At 46.5% G+C, this 27926-nt stretch overlaps 1 protein-coding gene across 7 annotated transcripts; it reads left to right on the top strand.

Moving 5' to 3' along the window:
* The first annotated feature begins 211 nt into the window (after window positions 1-211).
* On the top strand, window positions 212-27177 carry LOC138260545 (zinc finger protein 84-like). 7 transcript variants are annotated; one of them, XM_069209168.1, is made up of 4 exons: window positions 220-267; window positions 4411-4490; window positions 23928-23973; window positions 24264-27177. In XM_069209168.1, exon 4 carries the CDS (start codon window positions 25521-25523, stop codon window positions 26931-26933), a length of 1413 nt encoding a protein of 470 aa, XP_069065269.1. In that variant the 5' UTR covers window positions 220-267; window positions 4411-4490; window positions 23928-23973; window positions 24264-25520; the 3' UTR covers window positions 26934-27177. The 7 variants fall into 7 exon arrangements, 6 of the variants coding, with proteins under 6 accessions (XP_069065267.1, XP_069065269.1, XP_069065266.1 ...); XM_069209165.1 differs by having other exon boundaries at window positions 23905-23973; XM_069209167.1 differs by having other exon boundaries at window positions 4411-4494; window positions 23905-23973.
* Window positions 27178-27926: the final 749 nt, after the last annotated feature.

The following is a 27926-nucleotide window of genomic DNA, read 5'->3' as shown; positions in this document are numbered from 1 at the left end:
GGGGCGGGGCTTGAGCATCCGGGGGCGGGGCTTGTGTTTCCGGGGGCGGGACTAGAGCTCATAAAGTTCAGCTCGCGGGGGCGGGGCTTGACTTTCCAGGGGGCTTGAGTATCCGGGGCGGGGCTTGGGTTTCCGGGGCGGGGCTTGAGTAGGCGGGGCTTCATCTCGCGGGGCGGGGGCTTGAGTATCCGGGGCGGGGCTCGCTGCGCTCTGAGCCTCGCTTCCTTCCGCATTTGGCGGCGGTTGCGGCGGCTCCGGGCTCAGCAGGTCGGTGTCTCCGCTCTCTCCGTGCGTCGGGGTAGGACGGGGGGTGTCCGCTGTGGTATTCCCGGGCTCTGGTGGGCTCCCGGCAGTCACCAGTGTCCGTGCTTTACTTGTGCCGGTGCTGTCCGGAACGGAGCACCTGCCCTTCAGCCTCCCCTCTCGAGCACTGGAACCGGTGAGCGGGCCCGGGGTCTCAGGCCGCGCACAGACCGGAAGCGCGGGGCTCCCCTCGGGGTCTCACTCCTCCTGTGCATCACCCCTCTGCCAGGAGGGCCCGGGGCGCGGCCTTCCGGCTCCCTGAAGCTGGTGCGAGGCGCCCAGCAGTGCCCTGCGTGCCAGGCGTCCCGTGCATCCGTCTCACACACAGATCCCTTCCTGTCCCGTGCATCACTCCTCTCACAGGGCTCTCAGCAGCCGAGATCCCTTCATCCCGTGCATCACTCCTCTCACAGGGCTCTCAGCAGCCGAGATCCCTTCCTGTCCCGTGCATCACACCTCTCACAGGGCTCTCAGCAGCCGAGATCCCTTCATCCCGTGCATCACTCCTCTCACAGGGCTCTCAGCAGCCGAGATCCCTTCATCCCGTGCATCACTCCTCTCACAGGGCTCTCAGCAGCCGAGATCCCTTCATCCCGTGCATCACTCCTCTCACAGGGCTCTCAGCAGCCGAGATCCCTTCATCCCGTGCATCACTCCTCTCACAGGGCTCTCAGCAGCCGAGATCCCTTCCTGTCCCGTGCATCACTCCTCTCACAGGGCTCTCAGCAGCCGAGATCCCTTCATCCCGTGCATCACTCCTCTCACAGGGCTCTCAGCAGCCGAGATCCCTTCCTATCCCGTGCATCACTCCTCTGTCACAGGGCTCACAGCAGCAGCAACCGCTGAGATCCCTTCCTGTCCCGTGCATCACTCCTCTCACACACAGATCCCTTCCTGTCCCGTGCATCACTCCTCTCACACACAGATCCCTTCCTGTCCCGTGCATCACTCCTCTCACAGGGCTCTCAGCAGCCGAGATCCCTTCCTGTCCCGTGCATCACTCTCACAGGGCTCTCAGCAGCAGCAACCGCTGAGATCCCTTCATATCCCGTGCATCACTCCTCTCACAGGGCTCTCAGCAGCCGAGATCCCTTCCTGTCCCGTGCATCACTCCTCTGTCACAGGGCTCACAGCAGCAGCAACCGCTGAGATCCCTTCCTGTCCCGTGCATCACTCCTCTCACACACAGATCCCTTCCTGTCCCGTGCATCACTCCTCTCACACACAGATCCCTTCCTGTCCCGTGCATCACTCCTCTCACAGGGCTCTCAGCAGCCGAGATCCCTTCATCCTGTGCATCACTCCTCTCACAGGGCTCTCAGCAGCCGAGATCCCTTCATCCCGTGCATCACTCCTCTCACAGGGCTCTCAGCAGCCGAGATCCCTTCATCCCGTGCATCACTCCTCTCACAGGGCTCACAGCAGCAGCAACCGCTGAGATCCCTTCCTGTCCCGTGCATCACTCCTCTCACAGGGCTCTCAGCAGCCGAGATCCCTCCATCCCGTGCATCACTCCTCTGTCACAGGGCTCACAGCAGCAGCAACCGCTGAGATCCCTTCCTATCCCGTGCATCACTCCTCTCACAGGGCTCTCAGCAGCCGAGATCCCTTCATCCCGTGCATCACTCCTCTGTCACAGGGCTCACAGCAGCAGCAACCGCTGAGATCCCTTCCTGTCCCGTGCATCACTCCTCTCACAGGGCTCTCAGCAGCCGAGATCCCTTCATCCCGTGCATCACTCCTCTGTCACAGGGCTCACAGCAGCAGCAACCGCTGAGATCCCTTCCTGTCCCGTGCATCACTCCTCTCACAGGGCTCTCAGCAGCCGAGATCCCTTCATCCCGTGCATCACTCCTCTGTCACAGGGCTCACAGCAGCAGCAACCGCTGAGATCCCTTCCTATCCCGTGCATCACTCCTCTCACAGGGCTCTCAGCAGCCGAGATCCCTTCATCCCGTGCATCACTCCTCTGTCACAGGACTCACAGCAGCAGCAACCGCTGAGATCCCTTCCTGTCCCGTGCATCACTCCTCTCACAGGGCTCACAGCAGCCGAGATCCGTTCATCCCGTGCATCACTCCTCTGTCACAGGTCTCACAGCAGCAGCAACCGCTGAGATCCCTTCCTGTCCCGTGCATCACTCCTCTCACAGGGCTCACAGCAGCCGAGATCCCTTCATCCCGTGCATCACTCCTCTGTCACAGGGCTCACAGCAGCAGCAACCGCTGAGATCCCTTCCTATCCCGTGCATCACTCCTCTCACAGGGCTCACAGCAGCCGAGATCCCTTCATCCCGTGCATCACTCCTCTGTCACAGGGCTCACAGCAGCAGCAACCGCTGAGATCCCTTCATATCCCGTGCATCACTCCTCTCACAGGGCTCACAGCAGCCGAGATCCCTTCCTATCCCGTGCATCACTCCTCTCACAGGGCTCACAGCAGCAGCAACCGCTGAGATCCCTTCATATCCCGTGCATCACTCCTCTCACAGGGCTCACAGCAGCCGAGATCCCTTCCTATCCCGTGCATCACTCCTCTCACAGGGCTCACAGCAGCAGCGCTGAGATCCCTTCATATCCCGTGCATCACTCCTCTGTCACACGGCTCACAGCAGCAGCGCTGAGATCCCTTCCTGTACCATGCATCACTCCTCTGTCACATGGCTCACAGCAGCAGGCGCTGAGATCCCTTCATATATCATGCCTCTGTCACACCAGCAGGTGCTGATCCCTTCATATACCATGCATCGCTCCTCCGTCACATGGCTCACAGCAGCAGGTGCTGAGATCCCTTCATCCCATGCATCATGCCTCCATCACACAGCAACAGGTGCTGAGATCCCTTCCTGTACCATGCATCATGCCTCCGTCACGTAGCTCACAGCAGCAGGCGCTGAGATCCCTTCATCCCATGTATCATGCCTCCATCACACAGCAGAAGCCACTGAGATCCCTTCATCCCATGCATCTGTCTTGCAGCAGTAGCAAACACTGAGATCCCTTAATCCTGTGCATCCGTCTCACAGCAGCAGCAGGTGCTGAGATCCCTTCATATACCACGCATCACTCCTCTGTCACACGGCTCACAGCAGCAGGTGCTGAGATCCCTTCCTGTACCATGCCTCCGCCTCGCAGCTCACAGCAGCATGTGCTGAGAACACCTCAAATACCATGCATCACTCTCCGTCACATGGCTCACAGCAGCAGGCGCTGAGATCCCTTTATATACCATGCATCATGCCTCCGTCACACCAGCAGGTGCTGATCCCTTCATATACCATGCATCGCTCCTCCATCACATGGCTCACAACAGCAGGCCCTGAGATCCCTTCATATACCATGCATCATGCCTCCGTCACAGCAGCAGGTGCTGAGATCCCTTCATATACCATGCATCATGCCTCCGTCACACCAGCAGGTGCTGATCCCTTCATATACCATGCATCGCTCCTCCGCACATGGCTCACAGCAGCAGGTGCTGAGATCCCTTCATATACCATGCATCATGCCTCCGTCACACCAGCAGATGCTGATCACTTCATATACCATGCATCACTCCTCTGTCACACGCTTCACAGCAGCAGGCGCTGGGAACCCTTCATATACCATGCATCACTCCTTGTCACACGCTTCACAGCAGCAGGCGCTGAGTTCCCTTCACATACCATGCATAATGCCTCCATCACATGACTCACAGCAGCAGACACTGAGATCCCTTCATATATCATGCATTATGCCTCTGTCACAGGGCTGTCAGCAGCAGGTGCTGAGATCCCTTCATATACCATGCATTATGCTTTCATTACACTTATCAAAAGAGCTTTTTTATGTTCGGACTGAAATCTTGACCTAATAAAGCTATTATATTGTTATGGAAAGTGTGAATGCATTCCTCTCACTCTGTAGGGGAGGGCCAGCGTTTGTTAAGAAGCGTGACAGATGAGTATTGTTTTACTTTGAATCCATAACGTAAACCTGAATGTTAGTTGAGGTTAGTATATAATGAATGTTGGTTGTGTTATTTTGTAATGATATTAGGTATCAGAGCAGTATTGTGTATACTTTGATGGAAGTTCTGAAGTCCTTTTTTTTGTTTGCTTTAATGCAGGGGCAGTGGGCAGGGTTGTTTGTGGAGTCCATGTGATTTGGGGAAGTCTGATGTTTCTGAGGACTCAGTTCGTGACTGAGGTCGGTAAGGTAATGCAGGACCTCCTTCCTTTGGTGTGAGGCACATGCGGAGCATTGATTGAGGGTGGGCTGCAGCTTAGTTCAGAGTTTGAGTGCTGTTGATCTCAAGTTCTGATGAGTTTCTTGTGCTTGTTAAGGAGCACACTCTTGTGTTTAGCAATGATCCATTGGAATGATAAATGATCCACTGATTTCCCAGATTCAGTACTTAAAGCTTCACACAGAGCTCACTGCAGACTGGCTCACACAGGGTTCGAAAAATCCACTTGACCACTCGCATTGGCAAGTTTTATTTGATCAGGTTGAGCTATGGAGAGGCAATAAAAGATGCCTTTAAATCTTGTTCTTATGTCACATTTGCTCGAGGTCAAAAGTCATTTTTTCTTACAATTAATTTTCATTCTGACTGCAGAGTTCCAGGACTTTATAAGGTGAACTGTATGACCTGCTGCTTAGAATGTAAAATAAAAGGATATAGGGTATCAGGTTTTTCTTAACACACAACATTTATATGACAACTGTGCAAACATTTCAAAATATATTTCAGTAGTTGTGAAAGCCCTTTTTATATTTCTGTGATGACATTTTTTTTTTAATAGGATGAAAACAAATCAGAATACTTAACATGTTGATGTGCAAAGGATGTGTTTTCTCAAACCAAATTTTCCAAGATTGTTAATACACTATATAGTTTTATCAGTAAAGCTGCAAGTCAGTGGAAAGGTTTTTAGACATTTCTTGGAAAGTTACTGTTTGTAGATGACAATACGTTACCACATCATGGTTTAATAATATATTTATTAAAATTGAGTGCTTAAACAAAATGAGAATCACTCCTGCCCTGATGGCAAAGTTGTTAGTAAACTAAGGGCTATATGTACTAAAACATTTTCCCATAGGCACAGAATGGGTAAAACCTTTTGATACATCTGGCCCTAAAAGAAGTCTGAGGTAATATGGGCTACACCTCATGGGTATGTGGGCTAGATTCTTGTGATGCATGCAGCAAACTTTAAATTACTTAAAAGAGGGGTTTTCTTTGTACTGCAGACTGTAAACTATTTGCATAGGATCACACAATTTGAGACCCGTTTACGTGTCCAGTACATTGCAGTTGGGTCAAGTAGATTATTTAAGTTACTCGACCTGCAGGTCGAGTAACATTTATATGATTTTTTAACCCAGTCGGTCAGAGCTCACGGCAGGCGGCCTCGCTCAGAGCTCACGGCAGGCGGCCTCGCTCAGAGCTCACGGCAGGCGGCCTCGCTCAGAGCTCACGGCAGGCGGCCTCGCTCAGAGCTCACGGCAGGCGGCCTCGCTCAGAGCTCACGGCAGGCGGCCTCGCTCAGAGCTCACGGCAGGCGGCCTCGCTCAGAGCTCACGGCAGGCGGCCTCGCTCAGAGCTCACGGCAGGCGGCCTCGCTCAGAGCTCACGGCAGGCGGCCTCGCTCAGAGCTCACTGCTGACTCACACAGATCACTGCCGACTGCCTCAGACGGAGCGTACTCTGCCGACTGCCTCTGTAGGAAGTTGGCTCCATATATACGATTTCAAAGTAAGAAATAGTGTGCACAGAGTCCAAGGGTTCCCCTTAGGGGTAAGATAGTGGCAAAATTAGATAATTCTAATACTCTATTTTGTGGTAGTGTGGTCGAGCAGTAGGCTTATCAGAGGGTAATGTTAAGCATTTGTTGTACACACACTCAAAGACTTTACTCCATAGAGAAAAAAATCTTTTCTTAATTTATTTAAGAACCACAAGTTCAAGATTTGAAGTAAATACATAAAATGCAAGGTACTCCACACAGGTAAGTTGGGAACTTTGAATTGGAGCAATAACATACAGTTTTTGTTAAAATGGCAATAAGCTATTTTAAAAGTAGACAGTGCAAAAATCAACAGTTCCTGGGGAGGTATGTTTTGGTTAGATATTGAGGTAAGTAAGACACCTTAACAAGTATCAGTTCTGGGGCATAGGCAGCCCACCGTTGGGGGTTCAGGGCAACTCCAAAGTTACCACACCAGCAGCTCAGGGCCGGTCAGGTGCAGAGGTCAAAGAGGTGCCCATAACACATAGGCGCCTATGGAGAACAGGGGTGCTCCGGTTCCAGTCTGCCAGCAGGTAAGTACCCACATCCTCGGGGGGGGGGGAGACCAGGGGGGTTTTGAAGAGCACTGGGGAGGGGGGGGCAGAGGGGGGGCACAAGTAGGCACACAAAACACTCCCTCAGCGGCACAGGGGCAGCCGGGTGCAGTGTGCAAAGTAGGCTGCTGTTTTTGTATTGGTTTCAATGGAGGGACCCAGTGGTCACTCTAGCGGTGTAGGCAGGGCAAGAGTAAGGGGTCCCCGGGGTGGCTGAAGACATGCTGCAGCCCTTAGAGACCTTCCCTGGCATCAGGGCCCTTGGTACCAGGGGTACCAGTTACAAGGGACCTATCTGAGTGCCAGGGCTGTGCCAATTGTGGAAGCAAAGGTACAGTTTAGGAAAAGAACACTGGTGCTGTGGCCTGGTTAGCAGGGTCCCAGCACACTTTCAATCAAAACATGGCATCAGCAAAAGGCATAAAGTCAGGGGGTATCCATGCCGAGGAGGCATTTCCTTACTGCCTCGCACATCGCTCTCTGCAGACTGCCTCGCACATCGCTCTCTGCAGACTGCCTCGCACATCACTCTCTGCAGACTGTCTCGCACACTGCCTTGCACAGAGCTCAATGCAGACTCGGCTCACTGCAGACGGCCTCAGACAGAGCTCACTGCCTTGCGCAGCACTCACTGCAGACTGCCTCGCGCAGCACTCACTGCAGACTGCCTCGCACAGCGCTCCATTCAAGGGATCACAACCACTGTGCCAGGATCATAAGGAGTCCAGGGATCACAACCACTGTGCCAGGATCATAAGGAGTCCAGGGATCACAACCACGGTGCCAGGATCAGCATGAGTCCAGGGATCACAACCACTGTTCCAGGATCAGCACAGATCCGGGGATCGCAACCACTGTGCCAGGACCAAAACTAGTCCAGGGATCACAACCACTGTGCCAGGATCATAATGAGTCCAGGGATCACAACCACTGTGCCAGGATCATAATGAGTACAGGGATCGCAACCACTGTGCCAGGATTATAATGAGTCCATGGATCACAGCCGTTGTGCCAGGATCAGCGTGAGCCCAGGGATCACAGCTGTTATGCCAGGATCAGTGTGAGTCCAGGGATCACAACCACTGTGTCAGGATCAGCATGGGTCAAGGGATCACAACCACTGTGCCAGGATCAGCACAGGTCCAGGGATCACAGCCACTGTTCCAGGATCAGCATGGATCCGGGGATCGCAACCACTGTGCCAGGACCAAAACTAGTCCAGGGATCGCAACCACTGTGCCAGGATCATAATGAGTCGAGGGATCACAGCCGTTGTGCCAGGAACAGCGTGAGCCCAGGGATCACAGCTGTTATGCCAGGATCAGTGTAAGTCCAGGGATTACAACCACTGTGCCAGGATTAGCACAGGTCCAGGGATCGCAACCACTGTGCCAGGATCATAACTAGTCCAGGGGTCACAACCACTGTGCCAGGATCATAACTAGTCCAGGGGTCACAACCACTGTGCCAGGATCTGCATGGGTCCAGGGATCGCAGCCACTGTGCCAGGATCAGCATGGGTCCAGGGATTGCAGCCACTGTGCCAGGATCAGCACAGGTCCAGGAATCGCAACCACTGTGCCAGGATCAGCACAAGTTCAGGGATCACAACCACTGTGCCAGGATCATAACTAGTCCAGGGGTCACAACCACTGTGCCAGGATCTGCACGGGTCCAGGGATCGCAACCACTGTGCCAGGATCTGCCCAGGTCCAGGGATCGCAACCACTGTGCCAGGATCAGCACGAGTCAAGGGATCACAACCACTGTGCCAGGATCATAACTAGTCAAGGGATCGCAACCACTGTGCCAGGATCAGTACAGGTCCAGGGATCACAGCCACTGTGCCAGGATCAGCACGGGTCCAGGAATCGCAACCACTGTGCCAGGATCAGCACAAGTTCAGGGATCGCAACCACTGTGCCAGGATCTGCACAGGTCCAGGGATCGCAACCACTGTGCCAGGATCAGCACGAGTCCAGGGATCACACCCGATGTGCCAGGATCAGCACAAGTCCAGGGATCACACCCGATGTGCCAGGATCAGCACGAGTCCAGGGATCACACCCGCTGTGCCAGGATAATAACTAGTCCAGGGATCACAACCGCTGTGTCAGGATCTGCACGGGTCCAGGGATCGCAACCACTGTGCCAGGTTTAGCACAGGTCCAGGGATCACAACCACTGTGCCAGGATCAGCACGGGTCCAGGGATCGCAACGACTGTGGCAGGATCCTCAAGAGTCCAGGGATCACAGCCACTGTGCCAGGATCAGCACGAGTCCAGGGATCGCAGCCACTGTGCCAGGATCAGCACGGGTCCAAGGATCGCAGCCACTGTGCCAGGATCAGCACGGGTCCAGGGATCGCAGCCACTGTGCCAGGATCAGCAGGGGTCCAGGGATCGCAACCACTGTGCCAGGATCAGCAGGGGTCCAGGGATCGCAACCACTGTGCCAGGATCATAACTAGTCCAGGGATCACAGCCACTCTGCCAGGATCAGCACGAGTCCAGGGATCACAGCCACCGTGCCAGGATCAGCACGGTTCCAGGGATCGCAGCCACTGTGCCAGGATCAGCAGGGGTCCAGGGATCGCAACCACTGTGCCAGGATCATAACTAGTCCAGGGATCACAACTACTGTGCCAGGATCAGCACGAGTCAAGGGATCACAGCCACTCTGCCAGGATCAGCACGAGTCCAGGGATCACAGCCACCGTGCCAGGATCAGCACGGTTCCAGGGATCGCATAAGTTCATGGATCGCAACCACTGTGCCAGGATCATAACTAGTCCATGGATCACAACCACTGTGCCAGGATCTGCATGGGTCCAGGGATCACAACCACTGTGCCAGGATCTGCATGGGTCCAAGGATCACAACCACTGTGCCAGGATCAGCATGAGTCCAGGGATCACAACCACTGTGCCAGGATCCGCACAAGTTCAGGGATTGCAACCACTGTGCCAGGATCATAACTAGTCCAGGGATTGCAACCACTGTGCCAGGATCATAACTAGTCCAGGGATCGCAACCACTGTGCCAGGATCATAACTAGTCCAGGGATCGCAACCACTGTGCCAGGATCATAACTAGTCCAGGGATCGCAACCACTGTGCCAGGATCATAACTAGTCCAGGGGTCACAACCACTGTGCCAGGATCATAATGAGTCCAGGGGTCACAACCACTGTGCCAGGTCACAACCACTGTGACAGGATCATAATGAGTCCAGGGATCGCAACCACTGTGCCAAGATCATAATGAGTCCAAGGATCGCAACCACTATGTCAGGATCAGCGTTAGCGCAAGGATCGCATCCACTGAGCCAGGATCATAATGAGTCCAGGTATCGCAACCACTGTGCAAGGATCATAACGAGTCCCGGGATTGCAACCACTGTGCCAGGATCATAATGAGTCCAGGTATCACAACCACTGTGCCAGGGCCGTCATTCTATAATTCTATTCTATTCTATAGAAGCACGTTGGCACCACACACCTTTCCCCGATATACTTTTGGGTGATTAGTGCACCATACAAATCAAGATAGCACAGTTTTGCGCTAGAGTCCTTTATGAGAGGATTGCGAGCATGTGAATATTTACACCACTCATCCCTGAAGATTTACACTGCACCTCTTAAAATTTAAATGTACATATTTGAATTGAAGCAGACATGAAAATGTCCATGTGCAGGTGGAATTTGTGCACATTGTAGGGATTTGAACAATTATTTTAGTCTGACCCCCAGTGTCTCTCCATTTTGGGTCAGTCAGCCACAGCCAAGAAGACAGTGATGCTACATTCTTCCTGGAAGGTTCACAGCATCTTTCTCCGGGGTGCGTCCTGTGTCCTCTGTGACCTTCTAACACTACCCCCAGCCAGTCTTGTTTGCTCCAGTGGTCCACATTCCCCTCAGCAGGCAGACTGTGCCCGATGCTTCTGCATGAACAACAGTGGTTCCCTTTCAGTGTGTCTATATGGACCACCTAAGCTCTCTGACCAGTCTGATGGTACAGTAGGATCTCTGTAAGGCGCAGTCCTGCCCAGGATGTTAACTGCAGCACTTCCATTCCATAGTGGGCAACTTCCAGTTCTGCATGCCCCTCAGCAACATTCTCTTCCCAGGGGTGTCATGTTTAACTCCCATGATCGTGCATGGCCATGGGTAATGTAGTTCCATAAATTTATAAAATCTGGAGTTTGAACAGGTAATCTGGTGCACCAGAGACATGTAGGATTGTCTCCAGGGAGTAGAGCCATGATCAGTTTCTCTAATTTCCTTGCAGGCCAGATGCTTCCCAGCATGTATCTAAAATGTGCATTAGTCATATGTCCACTTTAGGTAACAAAAAAGAGCAGGTAATTTGCATATAAGTATATCTTGTCCTCTATGCATCATCCCATTTAAATTACTGCACCAGATTATTGCATCTGGTCCAGGCTGCGAATGTCCGAACACCAAGGGAGAGAGTGGGCTTCACTGCCTGCTGCCTCTTCCTTTGCCAGAGGAAGACAAAAGGACACCAATAACCCACGCCATACCCTGGTGGTGATTGTAGAGCAGGTTGACATATGCCATGTGCAGAATTCAGTCTGTGGAATATCTGCCGCAGGAAACCTCTGGTCAGAGAATCAAAGGCCTTTTCAAAATCATTGGGCACCAGTGCCAGGGGCCAGGGAATTCATGCATGTGTGACAGCGCCACTTGCACTCTTCTGAGACAGTACCGGGTGCCTTAGCTTGGCATTAACTTGTTCTGGTCATGGTGGATTAAATATTTAAATGTTTTGGCTAACACCATGGTTTCTGCCTTCATGAGTGAGATTGAGCCATATTATTTGCAGCGATCCAGCAGCTTTATTTGTGGCTGGCGGTTATTGTAGAGAGCTGTAGGTTTTTGTGTAGTGTGTACGCATAACTGACTTTCTTGAGCATATTTAGGAGAAGAGGGAATAGTATTGATTAAAACCGGAAGTCCACATGGAACCTGTTGGGTCGGACTGTCTTACCTGCTTTGGTATCTGATTTCGCTTGAGAGCCTTTCCTCTGGTAATGGGTGGTAGAGTTCAGATATGTCTTCATCTGACAGCTCTGAGGTGAGAGGGTCCTTCATCCTGTGCCAATGCGGAGTGAGCCTAATCTGTAAAGCACTGTGGACAACTATCGAAGCAGCATTCAGATGGGATATCCCGTCACAGCTCATGATTCCTCTAGAGAAAGTCCCTTTGTGATCAAGAGAGCGCTTGTCCCCATTGAAAGAGTAGGAACCCTTGTTGGAAGGGTAAAAGCACAGTTATACAGTGGAAGCCTGTGGATATCAATTCTCGAATGCTACATACCAAACAGACGCCCACCAGTAACCATTGATCCACATTACTTCATAAATATACAGTCATTAAAGATTTTGCATAAAGATATTACCAAGTGGCAGTCGCCAATAGGTAATTATAGTTCAGTCCTAGTTTCTCAGAAAAAGCTGTTTTTTGCTTGCCTATATCTTTGGTGCTGCTTAACAAATTTTCATGAAAATTTCCAAAACAATTCGACAATCAAGTGAGCTGCTGTCTGGAAAGTTCTGGGGTGATCCGTGAAGCAGGGACCGAGATAAAGGGAAGGGGTGAAATTTAAAGCGTTTCCAGTGTTAATTCACATAGGAAAAAGTGAACAGCAAGAGCCAAAACCACTAGACAGCATTACACCAAATTTGGCAGAAAGGTAGCTCTTGGTCCAGAAAGAGCCCTTTTTGTTATTTCAGGGAAATCCTTTCAGTAGTTTTTTAAGAAATTGAAGAAAATCCAAATTTGTATATCTAGGCACACAAAGGATTTGCGACCCCTTCCGATCTCAGGCTGAGATCTGATTGGCTGACAATACTCCAAAACAGAAAGTGTTGGCAGCCATCTTGGGACTGGGCTTGAGCCGAAACCTAGAAAAATATGTTTTAAAGAAATAATGGGGGGGGCACGTTACGGACACTCTGACCCCTTTGCTCTGGCAAAAAAGCATTTCTATTTTTTATATTTGCTGCGATTCACAGTGGGTCCGCAGATCTGGCAAAAAAAACTTTTAAACAACAGGGTGCAAGCTCCTGCATTTCGTCTTTTCAAAGCCCCCGGGTCGGCCAAATCCCAGGGGCAATGCTTATCCCCCCCTCAGAAGACCGCCACTTCCCCAGGTTATTAATTAAAATTAATGCAGGGGCCACCAACTTCCCCTGGGCATTGATTTGATTGTGTGCGGGTGGCCGCGCCCACCCCCTGAAATCTCTCTCCCCCCCCCCCCCCCCCCTCCATCTAACGGGTCCCAATGTCAGAAAGCAGAGGCTTCATCCGTTTTCTCTGCATGCAGAGATGAATTTAGGGAAGACAGATGAGAACTTTGCACCAGCAACCTGGGAGCTGTTGTTTAAAAGCAGCTCCTTGCTTGCTGGAGCAATGGGGCTGCGGAGAAGCATTGAGGCTCCCCCGTGGTCCCAGACAGCCCATAAAGGGCTAAAATATATATATTTTAAAAAATGAGCAAGTGCACTTGGGGCTTGAAACCCCCCCCCCCCCCCCCCCCCCCCTCCTACCAATGGACCCAAATAGGCCGTACCGGGCCAAAAATAATAGAAAAAAAACTAACAAGCAGCAGGGACCGTGGGTAGGCCTTGAGTAAAGGGCAAAAAAATTGGGGGAAAATATAGCTCAAGGGTGAAGGTGACAAACCTTCATACTGAGAGTTCAGGGTTTGAGTCCAGATGTATCGCTGGTCAAGTCCCTCCTTTATTTTATTTTCAACTGGAAATATTTAAGGCTCATACTGAAAGGTGATCTGATTTTTAATTAACAAATACATTTTTCTTTTTAATTTGTGCAGAAATATCTCATTCTAAATATATCATCCATCAAAGCCTAAAAAAACCTTCTCTCTCACTCTCTTTCAATCTTTCTCCCACTCACGCCCCCACTTACACCCTCACGCACCCCCTCCATAAATCTACAGCTCAGGGTAACAGCAGATTAACAAGCTGAATAAATGAATGAATGATTCAACACAGGAACTTGTCCTCATACCCTGCATGGGCTCATTCACTGCACAGTTCCCTCTTGTCAAGCAGCTTCTACACCTATCTGAAGCTTCTGGGATAGCGCAGGACGTTAGTGTATCAGCTGCTGGAATCCTGGGGTCTAACAGCTGTTCATTCTTTCTGAGATGATGATATGCCACAGTCAAAACTACAAGGGTTGTGAGGTCCAAGGGGAGCGAATGCTCTGTGTGAGCGGAACTGGATCGATAATTAAAATATTCAGCCTTAAAGTATTGAGGTTCTAGACTAACCTACATATTCCAATCCAGTACTGCACCTAGAATCATTCTCGCTGATTTCTGAAAGAACCCGTGTGTACCCCCGAGCCCCTTTAACCATCATAGACTCTGCTTCTGGACATGAATAGAGCTGCAACTTCTGGAGCAGGCAGCGCCTAGAAGAGAGTCTGGCATCAGATACAGCACTGGGCACAGCCTGGAACCAGCAGCACCATAGATATGGACTGCTGCGTATTCTATATAGCGCAGATCTGCTGCAAAGCACTTTACAAAAAGGACATTTATATTGCAATAGACGCACCTTGTTAGAGCAGCGTTTTGTGCCTATGTACGTTATGTTTGTACATGAGTGTTTGTGTTAGTGTGGGTACAATTACTAGGATATGTGATTGTGTATTTAAAACCTGCTGAACAGCACACACTGCATATAATCTTTGCACATTTTACATTACACATTAATGTTACATTATAATTTTTGCAATTTCAGCCCAGGTGGGGACATTTCCCCCAGCAGAGTCACACGACTGTTGTATTACCGAATATGCCACATAATATACCACATAATACCTTACATGGAGCAAAACTGACTTGAAATGCAATGAAGTGTCCAAACCTAAACTCAAGAAATGAGAGTCTAGAACTGAAACAGGTAATGGACTGAAAGAAAGGCAGAGTTTTAGTCAGTGCCCAGTAGGTCGAAGAACCTGCTTCTAAACGATCCCAGTCTCAGCAGGTAAGGTATCTAAACCAGCAAGGTTACACAGGTTATTAAACTAGGTGAGCTGAGATTGGAGCCAGCTGCACCGCTGTGATCTGGCCACCAACACATTTCTCACGAGCGCAATACTCATGGAAGTACTTGGAGGAATGCTCTAAAGAGAGCAATGCCATCATAGAAAGGGCCCTGAATTCCGGGGAAGGGCTGCACATGAACTGATGGTGCAATGACCGAGGACACTCACACTCTCTCGCTCACTCTCGCACTCTCTCACACTGTAAGGAAATGCCTCCTTGGCATGGTTACCCCCTGACTCTTTGCCTTTTGCTGATGCCAGTTATGATTATAAGTGTGCTGGGACCCTACTAACCAGGCTCCAGCACCAGTGTTCTTTCCCTAAAATGTACCTTTGTTTCCACAATTGGCACAGCCCTGGCACTCAGATAAGTCCCTTGTAACTGGTACCAAGGGTCCTGATGCCAGGGAAGGTCTCTAAGGGGTGCAGCATGTCTTATGCCACCCTGGGGACCCCTCACTCAGCACATGCACACTGCCTCACAGCTTATGTGTGCTGGTGGGGAGAAAATGACCAAGTCGACATGGCACTCTCCTCAGAGTGCCATGCCAACCTCACACTACCTGTAGGTAAGTCACCCCTCTAGCAGGCCTTACAGCCCTAAGGCAGGGTGCACCGTACCACAGGTGAGGGAATATGTGCATGAACACTATGCCCGACAGTGTCTATGCAAAACCTTAGACATTGTAAGTGCAGGGTGCCATAAAGAGTATATGATCTGCGTATATGATCTGCGAGTTTGTCAAATACGAACTCCACAGTTCCATAATGGCTATACTGAAATCTGGGAAGTTTGGTACCAAACTTCTCAGCACAATAAATGCACACTGATGCCAGTGTGGTATTCATTGTAAAATGCACCCAGAGGGCATCTTAGAGATGCCCCCTGAATACCAGTCCGACTCCTAGTGCTAGGCTGACCACTTTTGCCAGCCTGCCACAACCAGATGAGTTGCTGGCCACCTGGGGAGAGTGCCTTTGTCACTCTGTGGCCAGGAACAAAGCCTGTACTGGGTGGAGGTGCTTCTCACCTCCCCCTGCAGGAATGGTGACACCTGGTGGTGAGCCTCAAAGGCTCACCCCTTTTGTTACAGCGCTACAGGGCATCCCAGCTAGTGGTGATGCCCGCCCCCTCCGGCCACTGCCCCCACTTTTGATGGCAAGGCTGGAGGAGATAATGAGAAGAACAAGGAGGAGTAACCCACCAGTCAAGACAGCCCCTAAGGTGCCCTGAGCTGAGGTGACCCCTGCCTTTTGAAATCCTCCATCTTAGTTTTGGAGGATTCCCCCAATAGGATTAGGTATTTGCCCCCTTCTGCCCCCAGACCTAAACACACCCCTAAATTTAGTATTTAGGGGCACCCCAGAACCCAGGAAATCAGATTCCTGCAACCTGAACCAAGAAGAAGGACTGCTGACCTGAAAGCCCTGCAGAGACGGTGGAGACGACAACAGTTTTGGCCCCAGCCCTACTGCCTGTCTCTTGACTCGAAGAAAAACTGCAACAGCGACGCATCCAACAGGGACCAGCGACCTCTGAAGCCTCAGACGGCTGCCCTGAACCAAAGGACCAAGAAACTCCTGTGAACAGCAGCTCTGTTCAACAACAGCAACCACTCTGCAACTTTTAAAGACCTCACTCTTCCTGCCGGAAGCGTGAGACTTCACACTCTGCACCCGACACTCCCGGCTCGAACTCCAGAGAACCAACACTACAGGGAGCACTCCCAGGTAACTGCGACCTCAGAAGTAACCCGAGACGACTCCCGTGGACTCCCACAGCGACGCATGCAGAGAGAATCCAGAGGCTCCCCCTGACCGCGGCTGCCTGTAACGAGGAACCCGACTCCTGGACCAAGCACTGCACCCGCCAGGACCAGAGTGACCCTTAGGCGACCCTCTGCCTAGCCCAGTCGGTGGCTGGCCCGAGAAGCCCCCTGTGCCCTGCCTGCACCGCTAGAGTGACCCCTGGGTTCCTCCTTTGATTCTAATACAAAACCAGATGCCTACTTTGCACACTGCATCCAGCCGCCACTGTGCCGCTGAGGGTGTGTTTTGTGTGCCTACTTGTGCCACCCCCAGTGCTCTACAAAACCCCCCTGGTCTGCCCTCCAAAGACGCGGGTACTTACCTGTTGGCAGACTGGAACCGGAGCACCCCTGTTTGCCATAGACGTCTATGTGTTTTGGGCTCCTCTTTGACCTCTGCACCTGACCGGCCCTGTGCTGCTGGTGTGGTAACTTTGGGGTTGCCTTGAACCCCCAATGGTGGGCTGCCTATGCCCAGGAACTTGATCTTTTAAGTGCTTTACTTACCTGACAAACTAACCATTACTTACCTCCCCTAGGAACTGTTGATTTTTGCACAGTGTCCACTTTTAAAATAGCTTATTGCCATTTTAACTAAAACTGTGTATGTTACTGCTCTAATTCAAAGTTCCTTACTTACCTGTGTGGAGTACCTTGCATTTTATGTATTTAGTTCAAATTTTGAACTTGTGGTTCTAAAAATAAATTAAGAAAATATATTTTTCTATATAAAAACTATTGGCCTGGAGTTAAGTCTGAGTGTGTGTTCCTCATTTATAGCCTGTGTGTGTGTGTACACCAAATGCTTAACACTACCCTCTGATAAGCCTACTGCTCGACCACACTACCACAAAATAAAGCATTAGAATTATCTAATTTTGCGACTAACTTACCTATAAGGGGAACCCTTGGACTCTGTGCACACTATTTCTTACTTTGAGATATTATATACAGAGCCAACTTCCTACACACACTCCCTCACTCTCTCGCAGTCACTTGTGTCCTGATAACTATGTTTCTTTATATTTAAACGAACCAGAACCCTGGTTAGCTAATGATCTGTATGAATTTTTGACAACGAAAAGGGAAACAAGCATTTGCAATGCAAATGAGTCTCACGTTTACTCGAGTTAAAGCTATTAGCGTTGTAAACTTCTAACCTGACTTTTCTTGTGACATAAACTGAAAAGTAAAACAGTTTCACATAAGCGAGCCAATGGCCGCCATGAGCGCAAAGCAAACACACAAAAGGAAACTGAAGTTCGTTCACAGTGAAACCTATTGGCAAAAGTGCAATAATCTATGTAACCCGCAAAAGTGCAAAGATCCATGTAACAGGGTCATTGTCATGCAAAGCGCTTGAGTACTGCCCAGCAGGATCGCGCTGCGTATGAAATAAAGAGAAAAAATAGTGCACAAACCAAACGGAAAACATGGAGCCTTGTATGTTTTCAGTAGTAAGCCAGTGCGCTCAAGGCGGGCTAAACACTGGAAAAGGCATGATGTATGCATGCCTTTCAATATTTAAATCAAGCGTGACATGGGTGGGGTTAAAAGCCCACAAAGAGATTACACCAGGGACGGAGCGCTTTGCACGCAACCCTAATAAATGCACTCGACTCTGTAGCAAATATGGGTGGCTTCTGTCTGTAGAGTGTGTTATAAATACTTCTCTGTAACACTTCAGAGGCCCGAAGACCACGGTCCTGTCTATACAGCGAATAAGATCTGATGAAGGCCTGTTTTTTATTATCCAAATTGCAACGCCAAAGGCAATAAAAAGTCAACCTCTGATATCTCCGTAAACAAGCATTGCCAAAGCCAATTGGTCTCGCCTTTTCAAAATTATACCGTAGGTATGTATATATTTGAGACGTAGTTAAGACAGTTTCTTTATAACTTTCTTATACATTAATATTTAGATTTTGTATAAATAATTGTCATTTTTTTCTTTTTATATTTTTATTGCTTTCAAATATTTATTTGTGGATTTTTATTAATAGAATGTTGGTTATGCTTTTGGACATTGTATTTACAATACATTTCTTTAAAAAAAATCTTTATTGCATGCGAATAGGATACATTAATACATTATTGTAGAATTAATTTTCCAAAATACTGATTTATTGTAATGAGAAAGCATGGGTAAATATTTGCTCCAAAGAGGAATAAAAGCACGGGCGCTGAAAAGCGCATGCAAGATAAATAACATTAAAAAGTGCATTCTTGTTTAAGTAAATTATACGAGAGCAGCCGCATAATTCTGGTTTCCCTAAATATACTGCTGCTTCCAAGGTTGGAAACAAAGCCCGTGTATGGTAGTAAAACTTCTGTAAAAAATCATTCCAAATGTGAGCTCCACGACAAATTAAAACACAGGCTAATTGGAAAGTGCGCTGTAAATATAAAGTGCACTGTCAAAAACTAAATAACATAAAGAAACTTTGTAAAAACTTTTGAATAGGTCATATTTATCTCTTTGAAAAAAGCCAGAGCAAATGTATGCATCAGAAAAAAAAATACAGGCTGATTACAAAGCGCCGGGAAGATGATTGAAGCGCTTGGTAACATCTAAGTTAGGAGTCCATGTAAGAAAGCATGTGCTAACCAGACAGAAAATGAAATCCTAAGTCTGGTCCCAGCAGGGCTGTCTCCATTTGTAGCCCCCACGAACCTGCACAGAGGGGTGTGAGCACTTGTAAAGTCTGTTTAACACAACCAAAGTGCTGCCCGCCATGTAAGGCACGAGTGAAGCCCCTATTCCACCCACGTTACTATAGTTTGAAAAGCTTATATCTTAGAAGGTGAACCGTTTGCCTTTGGGACGCTCCTTTGTAAAAACAGAAACTATAAGTGACACTTTCACATTTACAGGGCAGTTGATTCAAAAGCAGAATTACTAACGCAAGAAAATTACCAGAAAGGAAACCATGTATCCAAAAATCCAATTAGCTGAACTGTTGTTGTAAACCTGCGGTGTAAGCAAGGCTCGTATAAGCATGCTTCAGCCAGTACTAAATACTGAACTTAATAAGTCTTCTGGCAGTACTAAATACTGAACATAATAATGCTTCTGCCAGTACTTAATACTGAACATAGGAAACCTTCCGCCAGTACTAAATACTGAACATAATAATGTGTCTGCCAGTACTAAATACTGAACATAGGAATGCTTCCGCCAGTACTAAATACTGAACATAATAATGTGTCTGCCAGTACTAAATACTGACATAACAATGCTTCCGTCAGTACTAAATACTGATCATGATAGTGCTTCCGGCAGTACTAAATACTGGACAAAATAATACTTCTTGCAGTACTAAATTCTTAACATAGTAATGCTTCTGCCAGTACTAAATTCTAAACATAGTAATGCAACTGCCAGTACTAAATACTGAACATAATAATGCTCCTAGCAGTACTAAATACTGAACATAATAATGCTATGGCAGTACTAACTACTAAACATAATAATGCTTCCGGCAGTACTAAATACTGAACATAATAACGCTTCTGACAGTACTAAGTACTGAACATAACAATGCTTCCGGCAGTACTAAATACTGAACTTAATAATGTTTCCGGCAGTACTAAATACTGAACATAATACTGCTTCTGCCAGTACTAAATACTGAACATAACGTTGCTTCCGGCAGTACTAAATACTGAACATAGTAATGCTTCTGCCAGTGGTAACTAAACACCTATTCTCGCTGGGAAATGTAAAGTTCAATTTAATAAGCAATTGTTTAACTCGCCAACCTTAATGTTATCTTCCAAAGAAATAAAACCAAATGCAGAATAGGAAAGCACATAAATATAAAAATTGAAAGTTTTAGTGACATCCCAAAAACACATGCTAATCGAAAGAAAATGATCCCAAAACACAGGCTGATATATCAACACATAGAAGGTTTAAAGCAAAACCCTTTTGCCAACAGAAAAAGGACATTTTCTTTTAGAAAGGATTGAAGGGCGGGAGAAGTTAAACATGCATCATCTCCTAAATGCCGGTAAAATAAATCAGTAGCGATCAATTGGAAGCATAATATTGCTTCTAGCAGTTCTAAATAAAAAAGCTTGCTGCTAGTAAACAATTGTTAGCGCTGCAAAATATTGAATACACTTGCAAAAGGACCTCTTCTCTCACCGACCTCAATGTTAAACCCTAAAGCAATAAACCAAGAATATAATTAGAAAATCGGATAAAAGGTATAAAAAACATTGATTAAAAAATGGGCTGTTTAGAAGAAAACCTTCCCAAAACACGGTGTAATTTACAAACACAGATAATATACGAAGCCAAAACCGCAGTACAAGCCATACATTGTTTTTGTTTTTAAATAAGGCTAAATGATAATTCAGTTTCAAAACTTAACTTTCTTAACTTGCATCAATTGAGAAACCATTTTAAAAAGGAGACATTTATTTCAGCGAAAAGTCTGAACAAACGTACGTACCCAAAATAAATTAAACCGCATGGAAGATCACTAGTGAGAAGCTTGTTAAGATAAAAATGAAATAAAAAAATGCATTTTAATCAATACCAAACGTGCAAGAAATCAAAACACATCTAATAGGAAAACGCTTAGAAAAAAAAGAAAAACATGCACAGAAAAAGTGCACAATAAATACTAATAATAAAAATAACGCACAAGCTAATCAAAATACACAGAAAAGATTAAAAAACGCACAGAAAAAGAGCACAATAAATAGTGGGAAAAAAAAAGAGAGCGTACAGGCTAGTCGAAATGCACATAAAAGATAATAACCGCACCGAAGAAAGTGCAGCCAAAGGTATGGATATAAAACAAGTAACAAGCTACTCATAAAGCATTTCAATCGCTCCCACCCCAAAAATAAAAACACAGGATACTAATAAGATACAAGAAATCAAAACATGTCTAATAGGAAAGCGCATGAAAAATGAAAAAAAAAACACTGTAAATGTGCACAATAAATACTAATAATAAAAAAAGCACACGGACGGATTGAAATGCACTCTGAAGAAAGTGCAGCGAAAGTTACAAATAAAAAGCACATAACAAGCTTAGCGATAAGCACTGCAAAAAAATCAAACAAACACAGGCTGCTAATAAGGTAATAAGAAAACATTTGAAAACACAATGATTGAACAGCATCCGAAAGCAACTCTAAAAAATAGTCCACTATGTAACTTAAATAAGTGAAATGTAGGAACACAAATAAAAGGTCACTGCTCAGTAGGCATCAACAAAAGAACGAAAGGAGGGACAAAAATGTAAAATTAGCCACATACACACAAGCTTTTCAAAAAGACACTCAAACAAACCAATCAACAACGATGTGAGTCCACAGACCAAATACAGCATGTCTCAAAGAGACAGAGCATGCACTGCCTAGGCGAGACCTAAAAATGAAGAGAAAGGAAACCAAGCACAGCCGGGAAAAGTATACAAGGGAGACTGCTGGGTTAAAGGGGCATTTTCACAGAGTGCTTCAGCAAGAGGAAAAGTCCCTCAAAAGCGAGCATTTGTGGAGTAAATGAAGAAGCCAGTTAGAGGTGATGGTGCTGTGCCATGGAGGGACAAATACACGCTGGATGGGTTGAATCAGAGAGAAAGTATTTGTGAATGACATGAAAGGCCAATGACAAGCAGCGGGTAGGGGCAGTCTCAGTTCAGCTCTCGGCAGGTCCGCAGAAGTAAGAGATTATTTACCGACTTCAGAACACACACAGGAAGCTTACAACAAGTTCTACCACATATGGGCAGTTTTTCATTGGAAAAAAAGTATTTTGCTGCCTAAAAAGCATTACTGCACACAGGAAAAACCCCAGGATGCTGCTTTAACACAAGGATGAATCAGGAATAGGTCCAGCTCCTGCTATTCCAGTAGCTCCAGCGGTTCTGAACCCGCAACCAGTACATTTGAAGGATGTGGCATAGACTAGACTAGCTTAGAGTGGTGTAGTGTGGCACAGAATAGAGTGGGGTTGCATACAGTGGTATAGTTGTGGGTGTAAGTAACTAAAGCGTCAATGGAGACCGGATATAGGGTGAAAGCACATAAATAAGAAGCTGTATGCCTGTTATAAAAGTAGGAAGGCACATTGCATGTCCAGGGATAATACTGAAACACTTGTTGAGTAAAAAACATAAAAAATAGCGTGTTGAAAAAAAAACGAGGACGAACATGTACTTGGTCCATGCTCCAGGAAGGAACTAACACACGAAAGGATTGGAAGCTGAGAGCTAAGCAATCCTCAGACCAGCAGTATGATTGAGCAATTCAATAGAACACAAGAGGGCATTCTCCTTCAAGAACATGTAGCAGACTGGAAAGAAGAGTTCTGGATAAGAATTGAAGCTGGTGGGTATACCCCACATACCACTACTGGATCAACCCTGTTTGAGTTATTTGAAAGGAGATTGCCCAATACTAAGGTGTGCCCTCTTCGGTTGAAAGGAAGGAGTGGTCAGAATGGAAGTGACTGGGGAAAGTACAATCAGGGAATTGTTGCTCATTCCCTTGAGAAATTGCACAAGCAATTGCAAAGGAAAACTACCTATGATATACCCAAAGGTGTTGCTGATGTGGACGTATGTGATGTGTTTGTGGTAAAGCCCCCGTGCATTCTCACTGTAAGTCTAAAGTCCGGAAGACTTCCAAAGATATTAAGTTGTTCTGTGGTCCAGTGAAGCTCGAAGATGGGCACATATTGAATTTAAAACATATTTCTGCGATTTGTGAATAATTTGTTTTTTTTTCTTTGTGTTTGTTTGCTTCTTTGTTTTATGTTTTCGGGGGGGGAGGGGGGTTGTGAGGGATGTATGATATTGGCAAGGCTTGCTTGCTTGGCTGTTGTGTCTTGGGTTCCGCATTCCGCGTTCTAGGAACACTGTTCTCTGGGAATAAACTTCTATCACCTTGGTTCTCGTGTCCGTGGACTTCTTTACACATCTACCACAGCAGCCTGGAACCTAGGATCCTCTAGATGTACTTTTTAACTTGCACCAAAGACATGATGTGTTGGTTGTAGGTTCTGGTTCTTTCACCTGCTAGGCCTCTTGCTGCTAAAAAGGCTAGAGAAAGCACTCCCCTGCTCACCCAAAATCTCTACAGGTTTGTAAAAGTACTACCTCTGTTAGATTACATTTGTTTTTCTCTGCCAATTGTACTCCTATAGTTGTCACAACTCATCCTTAGCTAAATGCTTAATTTTGGTTAAATTTCAACCCCACCTCTGTTGTTGTATGTATCAACACCGTATTCTTATGGTTAATGTTTCGGTTTGAAATGTTATGGCTGCTAAATAAATAAATCTTATTTGTGTTCAAATAATCAGTTTATAAACTTTTTTTTTTTTTTTTTTACAGTTTCTTTTGTCTGTTTTATATAGGAAAGGTGGTATAACCCCTATATCACAACACTTTACATTATTTCAGGTAAGCTTTTTAAGGGTAAGGCCTATTTAAATAAAAAATGGTTGGGGAAGGCTTAGTAACTAAGTAAAGAGGGTGGAAAGTTGGAGGTTTCACCCTACCCCTCCCCAAAGTAATGTAATGACCCCCAAGATATAATAGAGGTGATATAGTGGTCAGGCGATGTGGTAGGTAATAGGGTAACATACAGTTCGAATTATAGTCTTTATAAGTTTCATGCATATGATGCAATTATGGTTTCTGTATTCACTTCATGAAATGCTAATTTCAAACTTTCGTTTTCAATACAACAGGTAAAAGAAACACAGTAAGAAAGGAAAACATAAAGTTTAAGATGTATTTGAAGGAATCGGGAATTGCTGTGTAAGTGCTGACCAGGGAGACATTGTTTAATGGTTAACGTCCCTTACGGTATTCGCTTGCAGCTGAGAATCCAATCCCAGTCTGAAGACACCAGCCACAGGAAGAATGGAAACCGTTTGGAAATGTCATAGGAGGGCAACAATTGTTCTTGGAGTTGAAAGAGATCTGTTATTAAAAATGTCTGTTGCTGCAAACCACGAGCACTACATGCCCCAGTGAAGATCCATGTTCAGTGACTAGGATAACACCTTACCAAGGAACTCTAACTCATTAACATTTGCATACAGATTTAAATGCGAATACAACAACGCTATCTGAGAGACCAGCTCGGTGAGTCATTGTTAAAACTTGCGAAATATGAGGGGATAACACAAAATCCACACAGTGAGTAATAACCTACTAGAGGCCTTTAAAGGTGAAGAATAAGATGATGGATGGAGATTTTTAATGTTTGGCATGTGAAAGACATCATTAAAAAGAGACAACTAATGATACATAGGAGAAATGACAGTCACAAAACCATTATAAATGTGGTGAACCTGACTAACATTTCATGAAAAAGTGTTTGTCACGCCACCATAAATACCAAACGGAGCGAACCTCTGTGAATGCACTGATTGTGACAAAGCTTTCATGAAAAAACTGACACCTATCTGAACATCTGGTCACACATCATGGAAGTCACACCAACGAGAGATCGTATAAATGCGCCAAGGCTTCCAAAACAAAGTGACATCTAATCATACATCAGAGAGGTCACAGGAGTGAGAGACCAGATAAATGTACTGAAAGTAATGAGACACTTGTGGAAAAGATTAATCTGTTATCAGACATTCTTCATTGGGGAGTATCAATATAAACATACTGAATGCTTTCACTAGAAAGAGTCAGCAGATGATAGCTCAGGGAACTCACCTTGGTGAAGAATTGTGCAGAGGCTTTGACTATGGCAAGGCTTGCATTAAAAGAGCACAGTTGATGGTACATCAGTGAAATCACACTTGAGAGAAACCAAACTCATGTTCTGAGTGTATTAAAGCATACTCTACAAATGAAGGGTTAAAAAACCTCTGGCAATACATACCAGTGACCAGCCTATATAAATGATCTCAATGTGACCAGGCTTTCAGCCTGAAGTGGCGTCTATTACTAGACCAAAACAGGGAGACACCGTATCCGTGTACTTAATGTTAAAAGCTTTCATTGAAGAAAAAACACTGATGGCTGATCAACGAAATCATAATGGCAAGAAGCTATATACATGTTCTGAATGTGCCAAAACCTACACTACAAAGGGCTCTCTGAAGAAGCACCATGAAACCCACACAGGAGTAATACCGTATAAATGTAGTGGTTGTGATCAGATGTTCATTAAAAAGGGTCATCTGATGATGCATCAGAAAAATGACGCCTGCCGTAAACCATACAAATGTACTCTGTGCGACTGGGTTTTCAAGAACATGTCTCAACTATCACGACATCAGAATGTCCACACCAGCACTAAACTGTTTAAATGTACAGAATGTGACAGTTCTTTCCGGAGAAGTGACAGTCTACGGATACACCAGGCCCTCCACACAGGATTAAGACCCTATAAGTGTACTGAATGTGACAAGACATATATTGGAAAGGCAGCTCTGTTAATACATCAACGAACCCATACTGGGGAAAAACCCTATAAATGTTCTGACTGTAGCAGAGCCTTCTCCCACAAGGGGCATTTGTCAGTACATTTGAGAAGTCACACTGGTGAGAAACCTCACAAATGTACTGAATGTGACTTGGCTTTCATTACCAGGGGGCTTCTAAATGTGCATCAGAGAAATCACACCCAGGAGAAACCATTCAAGTGTACAGAATGTGGCAAAGCTTTCAGACAAAGGAGTCATCTGTCAACACACCAGAAATGGCACACCGGGGAGAATCCCTATCCATGTTGTGAATGTGAGAAGGCTTTCATTTCTAAGACAGAACTTATGTTACATCAAAGACAACACACTGGTGAGAAGCCATATAAATGTGATGTATGCAGCAAAGCTTTCATTAGAAAGCAACAGCTAATGGTACATCACAGAGGGCACACTGGCTGCAAACCGTATAAATGCACTGAATGTGACATGGCTTTCTCTACGAATTCAAGTTTGATCTTACATCAGAGAAAGCACACCGGTGAGAAACCGTATCAGTGCTGTGAATGTGGCAAAGCTTTCAGGGATCAGGGACAGCTGTCGCTACATCAGAGATGTCACACAGGCTTTAGACCATATAAATGTTCTGAATGTGACAAGGCTTTTATCAAAAAGAGTACTCTAACTGTGCACTGTCGGTACCATACTGGTGAGAAACCCTACCAGTGTTCTGAGTGTGGCAAAGCGTTTGAACAATCCAGTCATCTGTCACGGCATCAGAAGTGCCATACAGGAGAGAAACCCTTTAAATGCACTGAATGTGACATGGCTTTCATTACAAAGGCACAGTTGTTATTACACCAAAGAAAGCACATCGGTGAGAAACAGTACAAATGCTTGGAGTGTGACAAAGCTTACTTTTCAGCGGGCTCTCTGAAGAGACATCAGGCAGATCACACTAAGGCCCAGTAAATGTAGAGGGTGTGATAGGCCTTTCAAGAAAAAGAGCTGGCTAGTCCTGCAACATAGAAACCAAATGGATGAGATGTCCTAAAAGCACACCGAGGGCACAGCTGGCAAATTCCACAAGGAGTCATGAAGCGCACTGTCATTAAAGTAAAGAATGCTACATGTTATAGAAAGATGAACTGACTTTGAAATATGTGGTCTTGCAAAGACATATCTGCAATAGAATAAAAACAACTTGGTCTATAAATCCTTGTGAGAAATCACTGTTAAAAAGATTCTAATTTGGAGACCATAAATTTGAGATGGATGATCTCTTTAGCACAAGTAATGCTGATTTTATAAAAACAACTGTATAAAGGCAGAGAGATCTCCATAGACACTGGAATAGGATAGGCGTTGCAAATGTACAATAAATTACATGGGTTGTGGGAGGTGCACACAGGCACAAATCTGTGATTACAACAAGTAATCAGAGAGGCCTACAGGACACAAAAACTAATGGGGGTGAACTCTGTGATTGTATGTGACAAACTCCAGACCTAAATAGGCATTGCATTCTGAATTGTGGACTTGCCACACATCTACATGAAAGTTGGATGTTACAAAGCAGTTGCAATATACCAATGGGCTGAAGCCCGTCCTTCCCTAAACTGCCCATTCCATGGACAGGGCAACCCAAAGACGTCATTGACAATAACTGCAACTACATATCCATCAGCATAGGCCTAATGAAGAGGGTCAAAGAGGCACAGGTTATTGTTCTCTGACTGTGATTACCATAGACTTTGTGCTAGATCAAAAGTACTCGCAAACATTCATTCAGAGGTCAGAACGTGCAGTCTGGGATATGACCGGCGCCCGCATTGCTGGTGGGGCTGGCAGCGAGGGAGGGAGCATTCCCCAAAAGAGGTGATTAAACTACACACACAAAGACGACCTTAAGAAACTAGAACTTAAGAATCCATATGTCTTTCAAGAACCTTTTTTAAAGTGAAT

This window comes from Pleurodeles waltl, chromosome 9 (assembly GCF_031143425.1).
Source record: "Pleurodeles waltl isolate 20211129_DDA chromosome 9, aPleWal1.hap1.20221129, whole genome shotgun sequence".
NCBI classification, from domain to species: domain Eukaryota; kingdom Metazoa; phylum Chordata; class Amphibia; order Caudata; family Salamandridae; genus Pleurodeles; species Pleurodeles waltl.
This window is presented reverse-complemented; position numbering and strand designations above follow the sequence as displayed.

Bases quoted from the DNA above. Each gene is read 5' to 3' on its own strand.
- LOC138260545 (XM_069209166.1), top strand. From the start codon at position 25,521: ATGTTAAAAGCTTTCATTGAAGAAAAAACACTGATGGCTGATCAACGA.